General features: G+C 34.4%; 1 protein-coding gene across 19 annotated transcripts in view; it reads right to left on the bottom strand.

The window, feature by feature from the left end:
* Positions 1–759: 759 nt before the first annotated feature.
* Positions 760–25,572, bottom strand: part of RBM26 (RNA binding motif protein 26) — a 79,857-nt gene continuing 55,044 nt past the window's right edge. For 7 of the 19 annotated variants that reach the window (XM_044927187.2, XM_044927185.2, XM_044927176.2 and 4 more), the window contains 6 exons: positions 25,013–25,180; positions 23,274–23,378; positions 20,879–21,079; positions 17,673–17,759; positions 8,667–8,780; positions 7,319–7,609 (listed from right to left, as the gene is read on the bottom strand). In XM_044927187.2, coding sequence (XP_044783122.1) covers positions 7,517–7,609; positions 8,667–8,780; positions 17,673–17,759; positions 20,879–21,079; positions 23,274–23,378; positions 25,013–25,180 — 768 coding nt within the window. In that variant the 3' untranslated portion in view covers positions 7,319–7,516. Of the gene's footprint in view, positions 1,198–5,181; positions 7,039–7,318; positions 7,610–8,666; positions 8,781–17,672; positions 17,760–20,878; positions 21,080–23,273; positions 23,379–25,012; positions 25,181–25,572 lie in introns of those variants that run through there. The other 12 variants (XM_025262695.3, XM_044927183.2, XM_044927182.2 and 9 more) reach the window with 7 other exon arrangements.

Below are 25,572 nucleotides of genomic sequence, written 5' to 3'. Positions count from 1 at the left end.
TTCCTGACGACAAATGCAATGCATACTCAAGAAAAAGTGCTTGCAGAACAGTTAACTTTGCACAAAAAGGTGAGAATGTGAGCGTGGCTGAATGGAACTAAAAACAAAAGGAAAACAAGGGTGAAGAGAATCAAATACAATTTGGACTCTTTTAATGAAAACTTTTGATCAAGTATTGACTTCTAAAATGTTAATGAGAATCCAAGAAGGAATACTAAGAAATTAATGTTCTGAAAACTTTATGGTGCCCATTATAAAGAGGGTATTTTGGATGAAAATTTAGAATAAAATTTAACTTCACTCTTTATAAATAATTCTACACCATATTGCTTATAAGTAAAGAACACGGACATACACCTCTTAAGGCAAGAAATCTACAGTCTTTAACAGTGTTAGACACACACTATTTCCCCTTGCTTTTAAGATTGTCTTTGATGTCTTCGTTGCAAGTGAAGAAAACAAGGAAACACTGTGTAAATTAGACGTTCATTAGATATTTCTCAGTATTTATAATTCACAGATCATCCCATACTACTTGAAAAGCAAATTATTCTCCTTGTTGATTTTGAAGAGTTAAGAATTTTTTAAAAATTATTTGGGTAAGTGGCCTTGGCGTAGACTTCAATAAATATATTTAGAAGAAACAGGCAAGTTATTACCATGTGAAAAAAATATTTTAACCATTTGTTCAAAATTATTGTAAGTAACCACCCTAACTCCAGAAATGTATCCTAAAGCCCAGAAAAATTAAAGCCAAACCACGGTTTAACTTTTTAATCATTTTCATCATTCTAGATTGTTCATGCTGATGAACATAGTATCATGGCTTTATAGATTTCCTAGATACAATTTCAACTTGGCTGAGCCTGAAAACTCATCTCATGTTAGGAAAACCAAGAGGATTTGTTTTTCCTTCTTAGAGTGTTTAAAAACAAACAGCTATAAAGGGGAGAAAACATTTAAGTATAAGATCAGACAAAGCACACACTCAGATTTACTTCTGGACTCAGATGTACCCTAAAATTGAACTGGAAAAATAAAAATGCTAATTATGGTACATGTAAACATCTATTCAAACTGATAAAGGGCAAACATAAAGTGATAGTGTCATATTATTGTAACAGTCGTCTCCAGACAGGAACAGGTCTTGCTGCTGTAGTCACAAAGCTAAATTCAGGCAATGATGATCTCCCTCTGCTGGAAAAAGAGAAGACTATTAAAAAAAACTTTGAAAACAGTAAATAAATCTAAAACTTGAATCATACCATACAATGACCTTAACTTTTTTAAAACATTACATCTGAGAAAAGAATCAAAATGAAAGTTGCAGACAAATTTTACAAAGATCAACCATGGTTTAAAATTATTTTAACAAAACGTCTCTGCAACATGCTTCACTGAAACATTAAGCTGCACAGATAACAGCTCGGCAACACGGTTATGATCCAAATTTTTCATTAGGAAATGTCATCATGGACCATATAGTAAATTTTTATCAGTGTGGGTTGGCAAAGTAACAATTTTAAGAAATCATTAACAAATTTCAAGATATTGATAAAGAAATAAAAGCAAGAACAATTGTCTTAAGTTTCCCAAGGACTACAAAATAATCGTGAGCTATATATGTAATTTCCTTAAACTCCATGGGATAACCATTTCATTCTTCAATCACACTGTATGACATAAATACTATACTAAGCATAATGATAAACAACAAAAGTAAATAAAAAGGAACATATCAAAATGAGACAGTGTTTGGTATACAAAAGAAGACTAACTTGGATGATGAGATAAGAGGATGGATAAAATAAAGTAACAGGGAGGGAAGGGTTAGAAAAGAAACATAAATTGGTACAAAAATGTAAAAAATGCTTCAATTATACTAATCTAATAAGTACATAATACTGATAAAATGCAAGAACCAAATTAGGAATTTCTCTACTGAATAAGTATAACGTTTTCATTAGAAATTACTAATGCATGTCAATCAAATTCACCAAGGTTTCTTTCTTTCTTGGGTCTTTTAGATAGCTATTCTGGATATCAGATAGCTATCATCTGATAATCTGCTGTCATCTGATAGGTATATAATAATCAGAGAGCAAAAAAATCTATTCTTCTCTAAAAGCCTGTATGCTGTATACATACCTTAGAGCAACTAGCCCGTTCAAAAGTTAATAAGATAGTTTCTGAAAATATGGGAAAAGGAAATTTTTTCTTTCTGCCTTACAAATATTGTATGTTCATGATTTATCCCTAGATTAAATTTCTACTTTTAATCATATAGGGTTTCAGAAGAATGGGAATAGCACTGTGAAAGACCAAAAATAAGCTAACAAGCTTACTGAACTAAGCTAACAAGCCAAAACTTTTACACAGGACATTTTTGTTTTAAAATGCTAAGATTTTTTTTGTAAGGGAAAAAAAAAAATATCTTACAAATATTTACATAAATTCTAGGACTAAAACTATTTTTCTATAATTAGTTTACACTACAGGTAAGGAAAAAAGGAAGAAAATATAAATTGATAGTTTGTATGATACTCTAAAATAGCCATTGATATTTCAACATACTAGATGAGCAACTGTTTGCTTTCTTTTTATAACCTTTAGAACCAGTGAGTATTGTTCCAAGTAAGACTGAAAATACAGTCCCCATAAAACAGTTCTAGTAAGAAGAAATTTCCTCCAATTAAACCATACTTTTCACAGGTAGTCAGCTAAAACAGTGAAGTCTTATCTTAATAGTAAACTATCATTTGATACATTTGATCATATCACAAAATAAAACAAGAGCTATGGAATACTATCCCATTCATGCAACATGATTTCATTAAATGCTGAATACTGGTTAACTACCAAAATTAACTTTTAAATGTTACAATTATCCAATAACATTTAAAACAACACTGCTATGTAGAGACATAAGATACTGAATGAAATATGTAAAATGACAACTCCACCATCCCTTGAGGTAATCCTAATCAATCTTTTAACAAATGATATATAATTTCCTTCAATTTTTTCCTGAAAAAAGTAGCTGTCTACATCTCAATTCCTTCTTCATTCCCGCTTCAGCCCAGATCTATATTATAGCAAAGAACTTCTAAGGAAAACTGCAGAATTAAAAAATGTATTTCAAGTTTTAGGTAAATACTATAATAAAAAAGAGTTCTAAACTCTGAGTTTAGAACTGAAAGGAAGTTGTAAGTACGAAGAAAAAGTGCGAATACAGAAGTTAATCTATACTTTTTAGGCTAAATGTAATTTGTGTAGCAAAAGCAAACATCTGGAACAGTATACAAAACTGTACCAAGACACACTGTATGACTTATCATAACCAAATCTAAGTTGCTTCTACTGATGACAGAAACAGTAACAGCAACAACAGGTAGGGAGAACTGGTATAGATATGTTAAACTGTTTTAGATCAAACACTAATATACTACCAGGGAAACTAAAGATGTGAAAGGAACCTTAAGAGATCATCTGCTGCTGCTGCTAAGTCGCAGCAGTCGTGTCCGACTGTGCGACCCCATTCGGACCCCATAGACGGCAGCCCACCAGGCTCCCCCGTCCCTGGGATTCTCCAGGCAAGAACACTGGAGTGGGTTGCCATTTCCTTCTCCAATGCATGAAAGTGAAAAGTGAAAGTGAAGTCGCTCAGTTGTGTCTGACTCTTAGCGACCCCATGGACTATAGCCTACCAGGCTCCTACGTCCATGGGATTTTCCAGGCAAGAGTACTGGAGTGGGGTGCCATTGCCTTCTCCAAAGAGATCATCTAGTCCAACCCTTTTCATTTTACAGACAAGGAAACAACCCTAGATAAGTTAAGAGACTTCTCTGAGGCCAGAGAATTAGTTATAGAGCTTGGGAACAAAAGCTAAATCTCTTAACACTTGTCCAGTACTCTACACTTGCTCATCTTTGAATATAAAAAGTTAATGGGATGGACTAGATTAGTGGCTCTTGACATTTCTGTTCTTACACACTGATAGAAACCAAAAGGCTATCTTACTCCTGAAATAGACATTTAATATTCCAAAATGTTAACAGCTTACTAATTGCTATGGAAATTCCGCTAAGACTATGTGTATATTCCTCCATCACTATTTGTAACAAACCCCACTGGTACAATACTTAACAGAATCAACTAAGATGATCCCAATTGATTGAGAAGACCTTCAAGAAAGATTTCTGGAAAATTGATAAGAATTAACAAGGGAGGTAATTGTCACTCCATCATTGGAGATTTAAATATGCATTCATTCATTAATTCATCCCACAAACAACTGAATGTCCACTATGAGCCAGGTTTTATGATAATCACTAGAGATAAAGATGAATAAGACATGGTCCCCTTCTTAGAGGAGCTTGTAATCTAGTGGGGAAGACAGACATATAAACCAGATAAACTATATTACAACATAAGTACTATAACAGAGATATGAACAAAGTGCTGTATTAAAAGGGATGGTTAAGGTATGAACTGGCTAATGACCAAAGACTAGTAATTTTGTGTAACATCTACTACATTTACTGCAAACACAATCTCATGCCCGATCAATAATTACGAAGGAGGTAGCAACATAGTTTTTTAAAAAGTTGGCACTGAAATCAGAGTGCCTGTCTTCAAATCTAGTCTTTCTATTTACTAGCTATCACTCTGGGCAAGTCATTCCATCTCTATTAGCCTAAGTTTCCTTACCTGTTAAATGGATATCTTAAGTTTTAAATGAGAACACATGAAAGTACATGTAGAGTACTAGTATTTTTTTTATAAACATACTCATTAATTTAAAAAATCCAATAGCAATACTAAATAATATTTACAATTAAAATATTAATGATAATAAAAATATAATTATGAACCTGATAAATGTTGCTAATATTTAATCCCCATACTTTAGGACCCAATCAAAACATACTTGCGTTCTGATTCATTCAAAGCAACATGGTGTAAAACATTTTAATTTTAGGTTATGACAGAATTTAAGAATAGGGAAAGTGATTAGCTATTTATAAATTTAAATAAACAATATATGATTTCAGTTACATTATAAGGGAATTTTACAATAATTACACAATAGCACACTAAAATTTGCTAATCAAATTATAAAGCCAAAAATCAGTATGGAGATTTAACTGGCCTTTGAAAGATTTTCTTTCTTTATAATACCTGTTTGGTGTAAAGAGAAGAAACGTGAGCCTCTGCCAATTTGGCATCTTTCACGACTACTAAAAAGAAAAGAAAACAAACTTACCTAATGAATCAGAATAGCACATAGTCAACATACAAGAGACTATACATAAAAATATATCACAGCTCTAAGTATAGTAAAGAAGTTCTGAGTAAAGTCACTATTTTGACAAAAGAAATCTGACTGTGAAATTTTAAATATAAACATGTGCATCAACTGCAAGCCAAAACGTTCCTATGAAACAGAACTATCACTGGGAGTATATATACAACTTTAAGTGGAGGAAGAAAAGAAAAAGAGGAACAGCATCCATGAGCTACTCCACTGGCAAAAGACTATGGTGGTGAAATTACAGTTTGTGACTGTGAGGACCCCAGCATGGGAATAAAGTTTTTTTGTGTGTGATTTTCAATATAATCACTGTGATCTCAGAAGGGGCAGAAATACTTGCAACCAAAAGGATAAATTTTAAAAGATAAATATGTAGTCTCCCACCCTCCATTCTACAAAGAACGCATTTATTTCCTAGAAACTGCTATATCAACTTTCAATGATCATGTTGTCAGAGAACATGAGAGAAGTCCACTTAAAAATCACAATATTGTTGCAAATGTCAAAGATTTTTTTTTATAGAAGTATAGGAAATGCACACTTAAAATATCAGACTGGAACACTTACCAAACAGTGCTTTCCTAAAGTAGTATCTATAGTACATTTCTTTATTCATACATCTTCAAATGGTCAAGTTTTCTTTCATACATCCAAAATGTAATGTGATGTTTTCTTATTCACCAAATGTTATCTCTACTTGAAGTCTGGTTCCAAACTAATCAGCCTGCTTTTAAATTTTAAGACATCTGTTGAAAGTTTATAGGATCAAACCAAACTGAAGTGGTATAAATTTTAAACAATGGATTGTACATTATTGTAAAGGTACCAGTAACCATTATTAAGAATAAGTTAGTGATTATAGCTCCTTTTGTGATAACTGGGGAGAAGGGTAGATCACCATCTGGAATGGTCTATTTATTTTAATTCTTTTTCTTTTCTTTTTTTTTCTTTTTTTAAATCAAGGAACATTGTCTTTTTTTTTTTTGTCATTGCTTTTTTCTTTTCTTTTCTTTTCAAGAGACCATTCCACTTTATTTTTTAACATCTGAATGCATAAGGACTCAAATGCAAAGCAGTCATACACCGTTATCATTAAAACCCATATGGTAAAATACATACACAAGTCCAACAAAAGGCTAATACATAGTAAAGCCTAAGCATACTACTATGTAATATTATGAATACATAACTTGGAGACTTTAGTTAGAGTACTATGTTATCTATTCATTTTTTGAAAACATTCATTAAGATTTTAAATGCAAATTCATTCCTTATTTGGAGTAAAACAAAATTCTCTAAGTTATAACAAGTATTGGTCATTAAGTCTTCAGACCTATTCATTAAATTACAAAGAACCCAAAGAATTCTGTAATGTTCAGTAAGTATGTAATAAAAACATTGCATATGTTTCTAGTGTGATGTCTTTACCAATTGTTTACTGAAATAAAACGCAAACATCAATCTTTCAAAATACAGGATTCAGAAGGTAGTTTTCTTCTCTTTTGTCTATTTGTGAAATCCATCTTCATCACATTTTACCAAAAATTGTTTTTACAAATATGTAAAAGTACATTAGATAATACTAATGAAACACAGGTAGAGTTCTATCATATGCAGATCAATGATCAGTCAAATCATCTTCTCCAAGAACGAGATTCATTGTCCTCTTCTTCTTCATCATCATCTTGAAGTAATGAATCATCCACCAAAGACTCTTCCTGAAACTTTAGGTTAAAATGCATTTAGGAATTTACCCAAAAAAAAAGGAAAAGAAAAAAGGTGACACTTTTAAATACTGATTACTCTCAACAGAGTCGAATACAAAAGGTATTTCTATAGTTAGAACATTCAAGAAACAAAAGCAACCTTTATCCACTCAAAGGTTTCTCAATACTATCTATTCTATTGCTTACATCACAGATACTAAAAAAAAAAAAAATCAAAGCCATAAGCCTTTGTACATGCCATTTCTCCTGCCTCTCTTCATCAAATTATGCCATCTTCTATACCTACAAAACATTGCTGCACACCTTTTTTTTTTTTTTTAAAGAAAACATCAGTAATTCTTCTCTGACACTAAATCAACCAATAACTTGAATAAAGTTTATCAATATTTATATTTCTTTTCTGCTGTATGTAACAAACATTTTCTTTTACAGCATTCTTTTCTTTTCCCCATTCCCTTCATAAAGGCTTCTCAGACTACTTTTCAAACTTTTCAAAATACCTAATACCAGGAGCTCTCCTGCTTTTCTCCCCATTCAATTCAAACTCATGGAAGGACAAAGGTATAATCTAAAATATAAAATGACAAATCATGTATATGAGTTTCAAAATACACATTTATTCTTGCATTTGACTATGGACATGTATAACAGCCTCAAATGCTCTCCAAACAAAATGAAGTGCCATAATGAAAATCTAATCAAGGTAAAACATGGAACCATTTAGTTTTCCCACCTTACCTTTATTCCTTAACTTCCTCAATTTTTTTTCCTACAGCTTATTTCATGATTAAACAAAACAGAGTTGCTTATTTTTAGATTTTTGGTTTCAAACGGCTCTCCCACTTCAGTGGTCTTTATGCTCCCCCCTCTCAGCCATAAGACTAACTGCTGTTATGCAAGAAAAAATATACTATTCCACACCTATATCTCTGCCAATTATAATGCCTCTCTAACTATTCCCAGTCCAAGTTCTTGGTTATGAAAAGCTTTTTTTTAATCACTTGGGGTTCAGCTACACTGCTACCACCTCCTTCAAGATTCTTCTGGAAAGAAACAATCATTCCTTCCTCTGCGTACCCACAGCATATTGTTCAAATCTTTATTCACCATATCAATCTGCCTTTTATTATAATTAGTTTCTTGTGTCTATCACCACCTTCTTTTCCAGATTGTATTGCTCCTTGATGATAGGGACCGTGTCTTATTCATTTTTCTGCCTATTGCAGTATCTACCATATAGCAGGCATTCATTCTAATGAACTAAAATGATATGAATTAAAATAAGACCTGAAATGTCAATAAAGTAATTAAGTAAATATATACTCTAAAACTTAAAATATCACAAGACTTCCTGTGGATAAAAATCTAATGAGCAATTATTGTCTTCTAAGAGTAAATGAAAACTGAGTATATATATGATTTTCAGATATTCTTTTTGGATTAGCAATCCACAGTTACCATTAATACATAAAATTTAGTCATCTGCATTTTATCTGCTATCCCCTGCCTGGAAAGTAGCTCAGGAATAAAAGCTTTATGTTAAAATCACAGCCATAGATCATATTTTATATAAAAATAAACATTTAAGGGTAAAAACAAATGAAAAAAAAAAAAAAAAAACATACTTCCTCTTCATCAGGTTCAACTTCTTCTGTTTCGACAGCTGAAATATTAGTTATTGGCTTATTCCATGCCAGCTTTAGATCCTGCCCTTTGAAACGAGCTCCATGAACTGCAGCCTAAAACAATGAAAAACATTGGAATACAGAACATTAATAATTTGTGAAGAGAACAATGAAATGCTATAGTACCTAATATTAAATACAAGTGAAGACAGCTGTCTATTTTTGCTTTGTGGTTTATTTCTCTATTTACTATTTATTATTGCAGTTTATAATTTACTTTATATTGTTATTTATTTCTAAAGTCAGCCTAGTGATTTGAGTAGAGCTATTTCACTACTGGCCAATATGTGACTAGAAGAACTATGTCTCCAAGTCTACAGTAAAATGGTAACTGCTACTCAAGGCAATAATTGCAAAGCACTTCAAGGTTCTGGTTTTATATTTTAATTCTTATTAATTCACAAATGACTCATACAAAATACAACTATCTCACACAAAATGTCTACTCATAAAATTCATGTTTTCATCCAGCTAAAGAAGGCAAAAAATGTTAGTGATGTCATCTATAGGAAGTTCTTCAAAAATTTCTTATGATCTAATTTTGCACATCTCTATATTCAATACTTACTTCAAATTCACAAGGTGAATCTACAACTTTCTGAAGTTTTAGTTTTAAAATTATTTACTGGGTGCTGTCATCCAGGCTTTGTTGTTCAATTTACCCGTTATGCGTATGCATTGGTCTCAGTTGTGTCTGACTCTGTGAGACCCCATGGACTGTAGCCCTCCAAGGTCCTCTGTCAATGGGATTCCCCAGGCAAGAATACAGGAGAGGGCTGCCATTCCCTACTCAAAATTTACACATTATAAGGCAGAGTAAAATTAGCATAAATCTAAGTAGCCTGGGATTTTTGGAATGCTAAGTGAGTTCTGGTTTCAGCTTCAAGGCATCAGTTGCGTGAGCCCCAAACAAAAGTCACCTGACCTTTGAAGCTTTGAAGTCAGGCAATGACTTTTTTCTAGCTATGAATATCCTAGATGGCATTTTCTTTCAATATAAGGCTGTTTCATCTACACTGAAAATCTGTTTACAGTAGCCATCTTCATTAATTATTTTAGCAATAACTCACAGCAGCTTCTGTATTGGCACTTGCATTTTTATATTATGGAGATAGATTCTTTCCTTAAACCTCATGAACCAATCCTGCTAGCTTCAAACTTTTCCTCTGAAGCTTCCTCATCTCTCTCAGCCCTCACAATATTGAAAACAGACAGGGCATTGCTCTGGATTAGACATGACTGAGCGACTTCACTTTCTTTATGAGGATACTGTGGCTGGATTGATCTCCTCTCCAGACCACTACACTTTCTCCGTATCAGCGGTAAGGCTGTTTCACTTTCTTTTCCTTCTTGTGTTTACTAGAGTAGCACTTTCAATTTCCTTCAAGAGCTTTTCCTTTGTGTTCACACCTTGAATAACTGGCACAGGAGGCCTCGTTTTTGTCCTAGCTCAGCTTCTGATATACCTTCCTCACTAAGCCTAATCCTTTCTAGCCTTTGACTTAAAGTGAGCAACGTGAGACTCTTCCTTTCACTTGCATGCTGAGAGGCCACTGCAGGGTTATCAACTGGCCTCATTCCAAGGTTATTTTGTCTCAGGGAGCAAGGAGGCCCGAGAAGAGGGAGAGATACAGAATGGCTGCTTGACAGGGCAGTCAGAACACACATATATTGACTGAATCTGCTATCTTATATGGGCACAGTTTATGGTGCTCCCAAACAACCACCATTTGTTCTGCGGTCACCAGAACAAATATAATAATAATAATGAGAAAGTTCGGAACATTGCAGAAATTACCAAAGTGTGATAGAGAGACATACAGTGAGCAAATGCTGTTGGGAAATGGTGGCGACAGATCAGCATAAAGAAGCACTGCCACAAACCTTCAATCTGTCAAACAAACAATAATATCTGCAAACTGCAATAAAGTAGAGCACAGTAAAACAGGCATACCTGTATATGTGTGTGTATAAAAACCACACAGTACAGAATTATATGGGAAATATCAGGAGCCCTCAATTTATTTTCTTTATACGTGTGTATATATGTGCTATACATGTATATGTATATGTGCACATCTGTATATGAATGCATTTTTTCCCCCACTCCCAGCTCTGACCTCTGAAAAAAATTGTTATAATTAACATACTCAGTAGTAATGAGCATGCTTAGTACTCAGACTATGGTCTTTAAATACCTTTCCCAGTAATAAGAACCAGAGCTCCTTAGAGAAATGGCCAGTTCATGGTCTGGAAGAGAAAATGTATAAGATGAACCTGGAACACCTTTTCATACCAGAAAGAAAGAAAATTTCATAACCCATTAGAGTCCTGTCAAAACAACTCACAACAAACCTATATAGTAGCCACTAGCCAAAGACAGGACACATCAGTAACTGAGAACAATGGATCAATACCCATGAAATGTTTAAATCTATGAATTTATAATTATATAATACCAATCAAGCTAAATCAAAATATGCATTTATTATGGATCCCTAAAGGAAGAAAGTAAAATATTTATAAGAAAACCAGGGAAATGTAAACTCTGACTGGGAATTTAATAATATTTAAGGAATAATAATAATTTTTAGGTATAATAATAGTATTGTTTTATTTTATTTGGTCTCTAATATTGAAAGAGACACACTGAAAGGCTTACAGCTGAAATGATATGACTGGGAATGGCTCCAAAACAAGGAGGTAGAGTGTTGTAGTGTGTGGAATATAGACAAAAAAAGATTGGCCGTAAGTGGATAATTGCTGAAGCTCAATGAGGAATATGTGGGGGTTCATTTTACAATTTTCTCTAATTTCTAGCTTTGAAGTATAAATGAAAAGTCTGTTTAAGCGCTGAAGCATTTTATTCATAAGCCTGCTCTAGGATTTTGCCTATTTAGTCTTACACAGCATCATTCGAAGTTTGCACCAAATTATAAGTAAGGCGAGCAGGCAAACATATGACAGAAGGGGAAAAAAGAAAAAGGCTTGAAGATCTGACAAATGAAGGAAGAAAAAAAGTATGAAAAGTAGTTATGAGGTAGGCTCTGTATCTTACACAGAAAATGATTCTAGAAACAACATTTGGAAAAGACTGTGTCGGGGTCCAGCCCCGGTAGATCCAGGTAAATTCGAAGGAGAGACGGCTTTAGCGATCAGAATACGATAGCTTTAATTAAATATTAATTAGACATATAAAGAGTAATAGAATGAGGATAGCTCAGTAGGAAAATTCAGTGGAGAAAAGAGGCTGAATAACTTGGTTTACGTGGAAAGCTAGTAAAATTCCAAGGCAAGGAATTTACACCACCTACGTAGGCCACAGGCGTCCTCCTGTTCTCCCGAAGGAGAGGAGACACTAAGGCCTCCCCGGTCAGATCTTGGAAGCCCAGGCATAATTAGTAGGCTTGACGAGCCTCCACGTTCTAGATGGGGATTCAGCCAGAAGGTGAGAGAAAGAATGACATGGGGAGACCAGTCTTTCGAGGAACTGATCCCATTTTTTATTTCTCCAGGGTCTGTTTTTATACACTGAGATGTTATACAAAAGTCACGTGGGGTCAGCAGTCCTGACTTTTATTAAAGTCAGGTGTTTCATACAAATGTATACAGAGGTCTTAGGGGTGCTACATCATCTTCTGGCCAGGGGGCCTGCTGACAATTTATGACCCTCTCCTTGTGACAGCGGTCAGTCAACTAGAACACTTATTTCTCCAGGGGTGATTATTTTTAAAACAGACGCCACCTTCTGAAGGTACCAGATAAAGTTACATTCCTATAGGGTGGGGGTGTAGTGGGTTTTAATTAAGAAAAGAATTTACTTAGCCTAAGGTCCAACGTGATTAATATCAAAGGTTAATACTTATTTCTCTTATATGGTAGTTATATTCATTAATGTGTATAAGGGACAAGAGATATGGAGATATAGCCATAAACATTGGCTCAACAAATGAAAAACTCTTCACCAATTTATTTTTTTTAATTTTATTTTTAAACTTTACAAAATTGTATTAGTTTTGCCAAATATCAAAATGAATCTGCCAATTTCTAATCAGCCCACTATACTATACTAATAGTTTTTTAAGTTCTCTAAAGAACCTGTTTTTAGAAGGTTTAAAACATCTCGTGCCTCTCACGGTTGAGAGGCTGTGAACAATCACATGTGTCCAGACAAGCCTGTCAGGCGGGCTAGAGAACCTTCAGAGGAGTTTGTAGGTTGAAACACTCCTATCACGCCCAGGAGTTTTTATTAACTGGAGCTCTAAGTTAACTCCTTCTCTGAAAGAGGTGGTGGGGGACAGCCCCCCGTAAAGTCAGAGGTGTAGGTGAGAGCACAAAGTAGTAAAGTAGGCAGACTCTGGTTTTGGGGGTAGATGCTCGAGAATTTCCAGGGGGACTCCTGAGGCTCGATCCCGCCTTTGTGTATGTTGAGCCTCCTTCCTCATGACCTTTGCCACAGGGGGAGGTCCTCACGCTGGCTCCCGATACTGGAATAAGCAAGGAGTGTTTGCCTTTTGCCTTTCAAGTTAGATTATAAATCTAAACTGAACATACAAAATGCAGCTCTTCACAAACTTACTGACAAGAAAATCCTTTGTTAGAGTGCTTATAAAACCAATGTTCTGCAAAAACACTGTGGGAAAAACAGACCTAAGTCAGAAGAGCTAGAGCTATAATCCCAGTATATCTTTCTTTTTTAGTAATCATAATGGTAAAACTATCTATAAAATAAAGTTAAAGCCAAGTTTATTAATGTTTGTTAATAACCACAGTATATAATGTTTAGGCAGGAGTTACATTAAAGAACCACCAAAACAAAACTCAAAACATGTAAAATCTGATTTTCAGAATTTATAGAGAAAGACTTCTATTTCTTTAGCTTTAAGTTCAAGTTACATGGCCACTTTCTCGCAAGCTTCAGACTTAGATTTACTAATTCTCATAGCAGTGTTCATCATATAGCAATACTTAACTATTAAGTAAATCAGTAAGAACACACAGACTGTTAAAAACACGATTTGATTTCTCTTGACTGAATCCACTTATACACTTAGTTCTTGCCACAGATTTACTATTTATTTGGTTAGCCCCATCAGTTTCTGACTTGATGTTGAACTATCCTCTATGAATCCAATTTTGTGCTTCTATCTTCAGGTCTAAAGAATGAGAGTTTTGAAATCATTTCTTCTATCTTGTTTCTATTCAGTTTCATTGAATTAACAATCAATTCTCATTGACACACAGACACACACAAATATTAATAATAGCTAACACTAAGATGGAGAAGGCAATGGCACCCCACTCCAGTACTCTTGCCCGGAAAATCCCATGGATGGAGGAGCCTGGAAGGCTGCAGTCCATGGTGTCACTGAGGGTCGGACACGACGAGGCGAATTCACTTTGACTTTTCACTTTCATGCATTGGAGAAGGAAATGGCAACCCACTGCAGTGTTCTTGCCTGGAGAATCCCAGGGACGGGGGAGCCTGGTGGGCTGCCGTCTCTGGGGTCACACAGAGTCGGACGCGACTGAAGTGACTTAGCAATAGCAACACTAAGATGGTTTGGGCTTCCCAGGTAGCGAACTGGCGTCTCCTGCATTGCAGGCGGATTCTTTACCAACTAAGCTAAAAGAGAAGCCCACAGTGGTAAAGAATCCACCTGCCAATGCAAGAGACATGGGTTCAATCCCTGGGCCTGGAAGATCCCCTGGAGAAGGGAATGGCAACCCACTCCAATGTTCTTTTCTGGAGAATCCCATGGACAGAGGAGCCTGGCCGGCTACAGTTCATAGGATTGCAAAGAGTCAGACATCACTGAAGCAACTTAGCATGCACGCAAGATGATTTACTATGTTCCAGGCACTGTGTTCTAAGTAAACTTTATAAGTTTTGAATCCTCACAACTACTGGGAGTTGAGGCATGGGTGTCAAAACCTACCAGTAGAACAAGAGGCTCTTTCATTTTGCTATAAAAAGCTTCATACCTCTTTTGAGTTTGGGACTGTCAAGTTTCATCTTTGGGACTGACTCGCATAAAACAGGAACTTAACTATTCTATTCTAAAACCAGATCCTGGTTACTTATAAAAGTATAGTAACAATTCAGAGTAGGAAAACTAACTTTCTAACCAGTCATAGGAAGAGGTCACTTATTTCTGTCCTCTTTGGGTACTTATCCACCTTTAGTACATTGCGGGTGGTGACAGACAAACCGGAGAACAGAAAATAAAGCAACAGGATTCATCGTCTAATTAACCAGAGTCAAACATTAACCATCTTAACCTAAAGTTAAAATGATTCTGTTAACTCAACCTAAAGCTAAAATATTTCAATATCTTTTCTGAGGAAAATTTCTTACTTTTCAGTCATATTTGAATGTGTTTGATTATCTTATTCCTTGTACTTTTACTTTAAAATATTATGCATCTACTGACTTAAGAAAATAGATAATCATCTAATACAATGGTTCAGAAATTATGAACAATGAAGTATTCGGAAATAAACATTAAGAAAGGTGGACAAATTTATTTTCCTGGGAAAGCCTATCCTTTGGCTTGAGTTCTATCCATCCACATATTGGTATTAAATTTTTCTTCATTATATATAATGATAGTGATGAGAGGCCTGGCATGCTGCAGTCTATGGGGTCGCAAAGAGTCGGACACAACTGAGCAACTGAACCGAACTGAATTGAGTGATGGGACAAGTAATTTTTTGTACTTTTTAAGCATTCTTCTTTGAAAAAATTAAATATTGGTAACTCAATGTCAAACACACTAATTTTTAAATTGCTCAACCTAACTCACATCAGATCCAAGTTAACCAAAGTTGTTCTGTCACTTATTCAATCTTCACATAATTTATTGTTAAAATTTATCTTTACACATTAATCCCTGGTCTTTCAACTGACTGCTATTTGCTTGGAAAATATATACACAGTATAAAAATATATATTAAAAAAGTTTACACCTGAGAGAGAAAAAGCAAAACCCAAGAAGGATGGTATATGTCAACAGATCTTACCTATTAAAAGCAAAACATCCAAAACTTACTTAAGAGGCAGAAAGTTTTTTTTTTCCCTCAGTCATGTAAATAAACAGGGAGAAGTAACAATACACATTTTTTAAGCAGTTACTACATTCACAAATTTGGTAAATACTATAACCATCTGAATGTAACTACCATTGTTTAATAACATGACTACTTTCCAGAAAACAAATAGAACATAAAAGGTGGTACTCAATCTACCTATTCAACATTACTTTGAAAACTGTCACTGAAGGCATCATTTAAAGGAAGCTCATTCTTAACTTACACTCTCTAATACCTCTGAGAGAAAACTAGATCAAAACTCTTTTTCAATATAACACATATACATACAAACTTATAAGAAAGTTTTAAACTTTAATCAATTATGAATTAGCTTTTGTTTTCACAAAAGACCTTTAAATAAAAAGATTTCTTAAAACTTAACAAAACTCTAGGATATGAAATTCCTATAAAACTATCCACTACCCACCAATCTAATTCTGAAACTCCATTATTCCAGGGCCCAGTTAACACTTCCCTGAGACTTCTCAGACACACAATCTTTATATGATAGACTACGATGCCCCAAGAACAACTCACACCAGGGACATCCCCAGCAGTGCACTGCCAGGGGGTATTTACTAGACGAGGGTAAATCAATTTAGAAGATTTTCAAAACTTATTTAGACCGCAATCATCTCAAAACTTTTGAAAACCATTCTACTCTTCCATTCCCCATTCATATTAGGTTAACTGTTTGGAATGCTTAATGCACTTTCCCAAATCAAAAGGGTACATCTATTTCTCTGCAATCCTGAACAAAGAATACACAGAGTTAAAAACGTTACTATGAATCCCCTACACCTCGTACTCATTTTTCTTTTTTTAATCTTTTAAATCCAGAAGAAAGACAAGGTTGCACATACTTCTGGTCATTTTTTAGAAAGATAATTCAAGATATACATTTGAAGACAACTACACTGAAAGGTAAGCGCCAAAGAATTGATGCTTTTGAACTGTGGTGCTGGAGAAGACTCTTGAGAGTCCCTTGGACTGCAAGGAGATCCAACCAGTCCATCCTAAAGGAGACCAGTCCTGGGTGTTCATTAAAGGACTGATGCTGAGGCTGAAACTCCACTACTTTGACCACCTCATGCAAAGAGTTGACTCACTGGAAAAGACCCTGATGCTGGGAGGGATTGGGGGCAGGAGGAGAAGGGGATGACAGAGGATGAGATGGCTGGATGGCATCACCGACTTGATGCACATGAGTTTGGGTGAACTCCGGGAGTTGGTGATGGACAGGGAGTCCTGGTGTGCTGCGATTCACGGGGTCACAAAGAATCAGACACGACTGAGCGACTGAACTGAACTGAACACTGAAAGGACTCTAAAGGCTAGCACTATATATTCATGTCTTGGTAAAAAGCTGTAGAGGCCTAGATGAAGATATCCTGAGCTAGGGACACTGCATGGTTCAGCCAACTGAGGCTAAAAAGCAGCAGATGAGGATGATTAAGAAGAGTAGCCATCAGGATTATTATTTCTGCTTCTACCTTACACTTCACCACTCCTTCTGCCAAAACAGACTTGTTTTGGGCCAGCTGAGAAAGGGAGAAAGTGAAGAGGCCCTATTGTGTTAAAAAGAATGGAAGAATTCCTGAAGTCTCAAGACAGTACAACTTGTCATTCAACTTGGTGACTAGCTATTCTAACAATTCCATGTTATATATCAAAACTGCCTAACTGCTTTAGGACATTCTTTGTGGCCATGAATTCCACTTCATATGTGCTATATTTTGTCAAACTGTAGTTAAGCAAAAAAAAAAACAAACCACTTATATTAAAACTTAATTGTAATATTTATAAAACATTTAAATCTGAATTTTAATAAATTAGATTATTTGTAATACTTACTGCTTCAGCTTCTGCTCGTGTCTTGAATGTAATTACTGCATGAAGTGAAGAGTCATCGATCTGACAATCTTCAATTTCACCATATTGCTTTAAATTAAAAAAAAGTATTTCCTCCAAATAAATATTTTGAAACATCCAAAATGCTAATGGTTTTAAAATATTAAAATGCCAACAAATATAGCCCAGAATACATAACAATTCAGGGTGATAAGAAAAAAAACTATCAGTAATTCATTTTAGTACTTGATATTGTAAGATAAAGGGTAGTCTTATTTTCAAATATTATTTTACAATTCTATACTTTCTAGTATTAGGGAAACTTGACTGAACTATTCTTTATTTTTTAAATTTTTATTGGAGTATAGTTGCTTCACAATGTTGTATTAGTTTCTACTATACAGCAAAATCAATCAGCTATAAGTATACCTATATCCCATCCCTTCAATTGAACTGTTCTTTAAATAATGGAAACATTGGTCAAAGACTGAGTTTCTTTATTGCCATTTCTTTTATGCTCATTATTCTAATTCCAGAAAATGCTAAATCCTTTCTAAAGCAGATCATTATCCTCAGAATATTCTTTGAGTTTTTTTGATTCCCAATTTAAAGCTGGGGGGCAGGGGAGGAAGAGTCAGAGAATTTAAGTAATTTTTCCAAAGTAACTAAGTTAATTACCAGGATGAGAGTCCAGGTCTTTCAATTCCAAAGTTTATCTGACTGCTGTTTACTCTTACTCTACATTCCTCTAGAACACATTCTTTGAGGACATTTACAAGCTAAGCATATTAAATTATGCTTGCTTTGGGTGTGCAGGATTTTATTTTTTCCATGTATAGGAAGATCTTTCTGCAAATAGCAGAAAACAGCACCTTTATCACATAAAACTTCAGTCCCTTATATATCATTACTAATATCGTCCTTCTTTCTTACCCTCAAATAAAATTAAAACCACAATCTCATTAAATGCACACACTACACAAAGAAAAATTCTCTAGGGCATAGTAAAGAAAATGGACCACAGAATCAGTCAGACCCCAGCTCTGTTAGTGTTAGCTGTGTATACTTGAACAAGTTCCTTAATCTCTTCATGTTTCATTTTCCCAATCTCTACAATAAGCACAATAAAGGTACCTACCTCAGAGAGGTGTCAAAATAACTCATAATATGGTGAGTTATATAAAGCATTCAGAATAAAATCAGCCACAAAATAAGTGCTGTATAAGTTTTAGCTGTAACGTTTTATTTCTATACTAATTCCAGTGCATAAATTAAAGCATTTCATTAATCACAATTTGTAACAATGTTTAGTACTATAGGTTTTTTCTGATACCTGTCATGTTCATTTCAAGTCCCAGGTTGAGATAGAGAAGCTATCTTATTTAAAGACTGACAATTTTTAAATGTTCATTAACACTACTAACTGAGTAGAATTTGAATCTCCAAACTCATGCAAGAATGAATATCCATTTAGAGGCTCTGAATGTTTCTAAGCTTTTCTAAGCTTCCCTCATAGCTCAGTTGGTAAAGAACTCACCTGTAATGCAGGAAACCCCAGTTCAATTCCTGGGTCAGGAAGACCCCCTCGAAGAAGGGAGAGGCTACCATTCCAGTATTCTGGGGATTCCCTTGTGGCTCAGCTAGTAAAGAATCTTGCCTGTAATGTGGGAGACCTGGGTTCTATCCCTGGGTTGGGAAGATCCCTTGGAGAAGGGAAAGGCTATCCACTTCAGTATTCTGGTCTGGAGAATTCCATGGACTGTATACTCCATGGGGTAGCAAAGAATCCAACACGACTGAGTGACTTTCACTTTCTTTCACTTTAATGTTTCTAAAACCAAAACTGTTTTAGCCTTATCAAAACACGTTCCTAAACTCACCTTGTCTAAATTATTTTAGCATATTCTTTAATAATTTCCTGATTAGCTATATAACTATATGTAATACACTTAAGTTTATCTGGATCTTCTTCCCCTTGGGAAGGTACAGAAACAGGGTGTATAGTAGGTCCAAGCCAGAAAAAACTTTCTGATTCCTTTCTGTATTCCTTTAAAGTCATAAAGCATAAGATATTCCAGACCCATCACCGTTAAATATTAATCATCTTAGTTATTTCTTAAACATACACCATTTCTTTCAATACCTCTTGATATCCTAAAAAACTATAGTTTCACATCTGTAACTACAGTTAACAGCCTGGAATATAACTGTGAAACATTTAAATCTGAACATTCAAAAGGTTCAACTACCTGTGTACCTATCTACAAGCTTACCCATCCTTTAAGACCCAAGTTCCAGTTTTACTACCTCATGAAACTTTACTGTTCATTTACCATCATATGCCTGTGTGAAAAAAAGTTCTCTAAGCTATTGAAGCAGTTATAGTTTTTAATAAATTTAACTTGATTATAAATTATTTGTAGTTTTCTTTAACTGGTTTGTGTTAAACCATTATATGTAAAATCCTCTAGGGTAAAGAACTGGTTATTTACTTTATATACTTTATCTAGAGCAATTACTCTAATACTGCAGGCAAGACTGATGCTTAGTAACTAACTTTTGTGATACCACTAAGAATCACAACATGTAAGTTAAAAAGGCCTTTAGGCAGACAATCTCCATTCTGCACATGAGCCCAACAGATTCCAGGATATCCACATAAAATAATGGATTAGCAGGGACTAGACTCTTATTCACCTTCCTCACACATCACTCTATTACCATTAGACTGACTAATTATACCCTGGTATCAATTAGGGCAACTTCAAGATCTTATTCCAAAATTTTGTCTTGTTTCATTTCTACGTTAGCTAGATCAAGAATAGAGTGTTAATGAATAAAATTCCACCTTAACTTTTAAAAATCTGAATGGCCCAAGCAACATGCTCAATTTTTTTCTAAAAGTAAATATCAAATGAAACTAAACTCTAGGACTTCCCTCTCTGAATCAATAAGTTTAAATCATTCCTGTCATAATATCTGAAGGCCTACTAAGTGTAAGAAAAGTAACATTTCTTTCATACAATGATTAAACAGAAAACTCCTACAATTTGTTTCTTAAATAATTAAAAGATTATTATAGATTAATCAAACGCTTTGGTGAGATTAATGGGTTTAAATTACTCATTTCATTTTCATATTTTCTCCTTTAACATCCATTACCCCCAACAATGTATCAGTATTTGTTTCGTTGGACAATAAGAAAGTACCGCAAAGTGAGGAAGAAGATCTTCTCTATCACTCTCTGTAAATGCAGAAATCTCCAATGCCCTGGGACGGTGATCCACCACAGCATGACCAGGCACACCTCGACCTCGGCCTCGACCCCTGCCTCGGCCGTGAGCTGAACCTCGACCTCTTGAATGAACTCCTCTACCACGACCAGATGAAAGAATCCCTCGCTTTGCAGCCTAGTAGAGATTAGACAAACAGGTTAAACAGCACCATTACGAACACAAGCCAAGTGTTATACTCAGATGAGTCACACATCTGACATCAGTCATACAACTGAATATCATATTCAAAGAATGCCCTACAGAAGCATTTAATAATTCAAGCTAGAGTTTTAGTTTTTAAAGTGAAAGGAAATTGAGCTAATGAATTCAGAAAACAAAATAACATTAATTTAAGCAACATTGTAAAATTATTAAATACACCTTTTCTACTAAGTCTTTACTTTCCAAGACATCAAACTATATCACAAAAAGGCCAGCCATTCTTGAGTTTCAAATAATGCAGTGTTGAATATTACTTCAGAAGTTAAACACAGAGATACAAAATACATATATATATATATATATATATATATAAATAAGTACATTTACACTATTATTTATTTACTAAAATTATAGGCCAAAATTTTTTAAATGATAATTTTTTTTTAAAGTCATACCAACACAAGCATGAAATCTCCAGAAAGGTTAAAACACAATTTCTACGTTAACATAAAAGAAATTTATGTTTTTCAAAACTTGTTATCTTAGACAGGACACAGAGACAACCATTTAATTTTTCAAAGTAAAATACATGCAGGTTTAGGACTCCAACCTATGGTTTCCTATGACACACAATACAGGGTCTTGAGATAAGAACAGTGACTGCTGAATGTTAAAACTCTTTAATACCCAGATCCCAGTACTAAATTAGATCTGTAATATGCAGAAAGTGAAGAAGAGCCTCTTGATGAAAATGAAAGAGGAGAGTGAAAATGTTGGCTTAAAAGCTCAACATTCAGAAAACGAAGATCATGGCATCCAGTCCCATCACTTCATGGGAAATAGACGGGGAAACAGTGGCTGATTTTATTTTGGGGGGCTCCAAAATCACTGCAGATGGTGATTGCAGCTATGAAATTAAAAGACACTTACTCCTTGGGAAAAAAGTTATGACCAACCTAGATAGCATATTAAAAACAGAGATATTACTTTGCCAACAAAGGTCTGTCTAGTCAAGGCTATGGTTTTTCCAGTAATCATGTATGGATGTGAGAGTTGGACTATAAAGAAAGCTGAGCGCTGAAGAATTGATGCTTTTGAACTGTGGTGTTGGAGAAGACTCTTGAGAGTCCCCTGGACTGCAAGAAGATCCAACCAGTCCATCCTAAAGGAGATCAGTCCTGGGTATTCATTGGAAGGACTGATGTTGAAGCTGAAACTCCAATACTTTGGCTACCTGATGTGAAAAGCTGACTCATTTGAAAAGACCCTGATGCTTGGAAAGATTGAGGGCAGAAGGAGAAGGGGACGACAGAGGATGAGATGGTTGGATGGCATCACAGACTCAATGGACATGGGTTTGTGTGGACTCCTGGAGTTGGTGATGGACGGGAGGCCTGGCGTGCTGCAGTTCATGGGGTTGCAAAGAGCCGGAGATGACTGAGAGACTGAACTGAACTAAACTGATGTTGGAAAAAGAAAATCAAGTTGCTAAAAAATTTAGAAGAAAGCATTATTTTCAGAAACAATAAGCTAAGATACAAAAAATTTAGTTGTGGCAACAATGATAAATACAGACAAGTACCAACTACACTAATGACATAAATGTCTCTTTACATCAAAATGTAATTATGATTTTTAAATATCTTTCCGCTTTAGAAATTATCATGTATTAGAGTTCAATTTTATTAGCTTTTTCTGATACAAATAATCATATAACTAAACTATAAGAAACTAGTTTTTTCTCTTTTAAAAACACCCACAGCACCACCTATAGGCAAAACTTGAGTAAACATGTTCTTTGATGTTAATTCTACCACAGAAACTCTGATCCTTATAGTAACTCAATGTAACATGTCTATATATGCATAGAACATCTCCATAAGAACACCTGAAAAATCTTGAATAGATTTTGGTTCCAGGAAAAAAACAAAAATAGAAAAGGAATAAAATTTACTAGAAGTCGAGAGACCAGCTGCCACCTTTCATTAAATACTAAGAGATTTTTCTGTTAGTTCTAAAAAAATTTGCTAACCTCTTCCTTCTTTCTTATATCAACTTCCAAAATGTTTTCCAGAGATTGTCAAAGACTGCTGATCAGAATAAGAATATTTTTCAAATAAACATTCAAGACCATAACAGCATACTGTGTGGTACTGATGAAACATACCTCCAGCTGTAATTCTGTGTACTTTCTCCTAAGTTCAGTGACTTCTTCTCCAGCTTGCATCTTCTTATACAAATCCAGTTCTGTGTCAAGCAACTCTTTCTGCATCTAGAAAACAGTGATTAGTAATTGAAGTGACAATAATATCCTGCATTTATATATATATACACACACACATACACACACACACACAATTTTTTATAAGGAATGCTTTTTAAGTATTCCTATTTAATCTATACATTTGTTCTCTATCTCCAATCCTACCATCCTAATTCAAGCCATCAATCACCTAGGTCTACACTAATGCAACAGGCTTCCTAACTTGTTCCTACTTTCACTGATTTCCCTACAATTCATTTTCCATATGGAAGCCAGAGTGAAATTTCTACACAGAAGAATTTTCAGGAAATAACCGTGCAAAGGAAAACAAAAAACTGAGGTCCAAATGAGGACTATATAGTACCCTTTCACGTAAGAAGGCATACATACACACACATACCAAGAGGGAGGGAAGAGTGGGGAACAGAGTGCCAGAGATCAAACAGGAATGATTATCTATATAATCCTTTATATATATTAATAGTATAACTTTTGAATCATGTTAATTATTTATTTATTGAGAAAATAAAATTAGGGTAATTAAATTGAGAGAGTGAAACAGGAGAGAATTATGTCAATGGAGCCTCCTTCATGGTTATTACCATGCAATTGCTAAAGATTATTTGAAATAACTTCAAATCAATTAGGACTGTGTAACCTTCATATCATCTGGAAATTAATTCTTCTATATTAAAGATACACTAAGATCCTCATATATTATGAAATAAAATACATTTTAAAAATAAAAATACAAGAAAATTAAATCAACAAGAATAAGGGGGAGAGGAATCCAAAATTGAATACATATAGAAATAGACCTAACTTTATCAAATTAATAACATAACCACACAAAAGGAAAAAAACAAAAACGTGATCCTATACCAAAGTTTGATTCTATACTCTAAATGGAGTATATTGTGAGGTTGTAAAAAATGCAAACAAATTCTGAATTTTATATTTAGTTAGCTGATGAAAGTGGTATTATTTTAGCAGTTTTGGAACCATCTGAATGTGCAAGTATATACTGTATTGATGTTAGTGGGAACAAGTTGTCATTATGGGAACAGGGAAATAGGCATAAGAGAAAGAAACAAAGAACACTGTGGTGTTAGATTAGAATCAGAAATATCAATATGAACTCATGATTACATATACACACACACACACACACCAAGTGTTAAGTATTTGTAACTCCGTGGGATTTTTAAAAATCACTTACTGTCATCTGAAATTAATTTGCTCAATTTCTTATGTCTAATCAGTTAATATACTTGAATTTTCTCCCATTCAATCAGCTCATTCTGCAACAGTGACTCAAATTGTTACTTCTGTTCATTAACATTTTATGCCACCAACTACTTACAAAATAAAGCTCAAACTCCTATCAAGCATTCAAGCACATATATTGTTTTGTCCTCAAGCTACTTTTTTGTTCCTATTCTCCTAATTATTGACTTTCTAGCTACAATGTACAAGATTCAAAAGATGAAATCGTTTGCTTATTTGTATTTATTAACTTATTAATTAATAGAGAAGGGGGAGAATGGTAGCAAAGAATATTAAATCAAGAATGAATCTTAATGCAGTGTTTTAATTTTTTTTGCATGCACATGCAGTATAAATAACAACACAAACTGAAATACCTGAGTCTTAGTTTTTATACTTTTTGGAAGACAGCGTCCAGGTGAAGCAGCTTTGACCTCATCTTTCAACTTGGTAATATTTTTAGTCAAAACCTCTAAAGTTTTCATTATTTCTGCTTTATCTTCAGACTTCATTGCTTTGTTTTTCTCCAGTTTTGAAATTAACATCTGGCCGATTTTTAAAAACAAAAATATAAGACTTAATTCTACTACTACTTAGAAAGCAAACACAGCAAAGTAAATATAAAAATAAATAACTACTACTTATAGCTTATGTATTCATGACAAGGCTTACAATCACCAAGACAGCAGAACAGCAGACTGGTGACACTCTCTCAATTCAAGTCTTAATCTTGGTTTGCACTGTGAAGAACTATAGTACTGCTTAAGTCTCTTAGAATATAGATTTCTTATGGTTATAAGCTTTAACTTTAATTTAATCCCTGAAAAGTCATCAATTTGAAATAGCAATAATTTTACTTTCTAATCCATCTGTTGATATTACTGAGTCTAAGTATTCACACTCCAAAAGCAGTCTGCAACCCAGAAAGGATCACAGG

This window comes from Bubalus bubalis, chromosome 13 (genome assembly GCF_019923935.1).
Source record: "Bubalus bubalis isolate 160015118507 breed Murrah chromosome 13, NDDB_SH_1, whole genome shotgun sequence".
NCBI classification, from domain to species: Eukaryota; Metazoa; Chordata; class Mammalia; order Artiodactyla; family Bovidae; genus Bubalus; species Bubalus bubalis.
The sequence above is the reverse complement of the archived record's forward strand: the minus strand, read 5'-3'. Positions and strand labels throughout refer to the sequence as shown.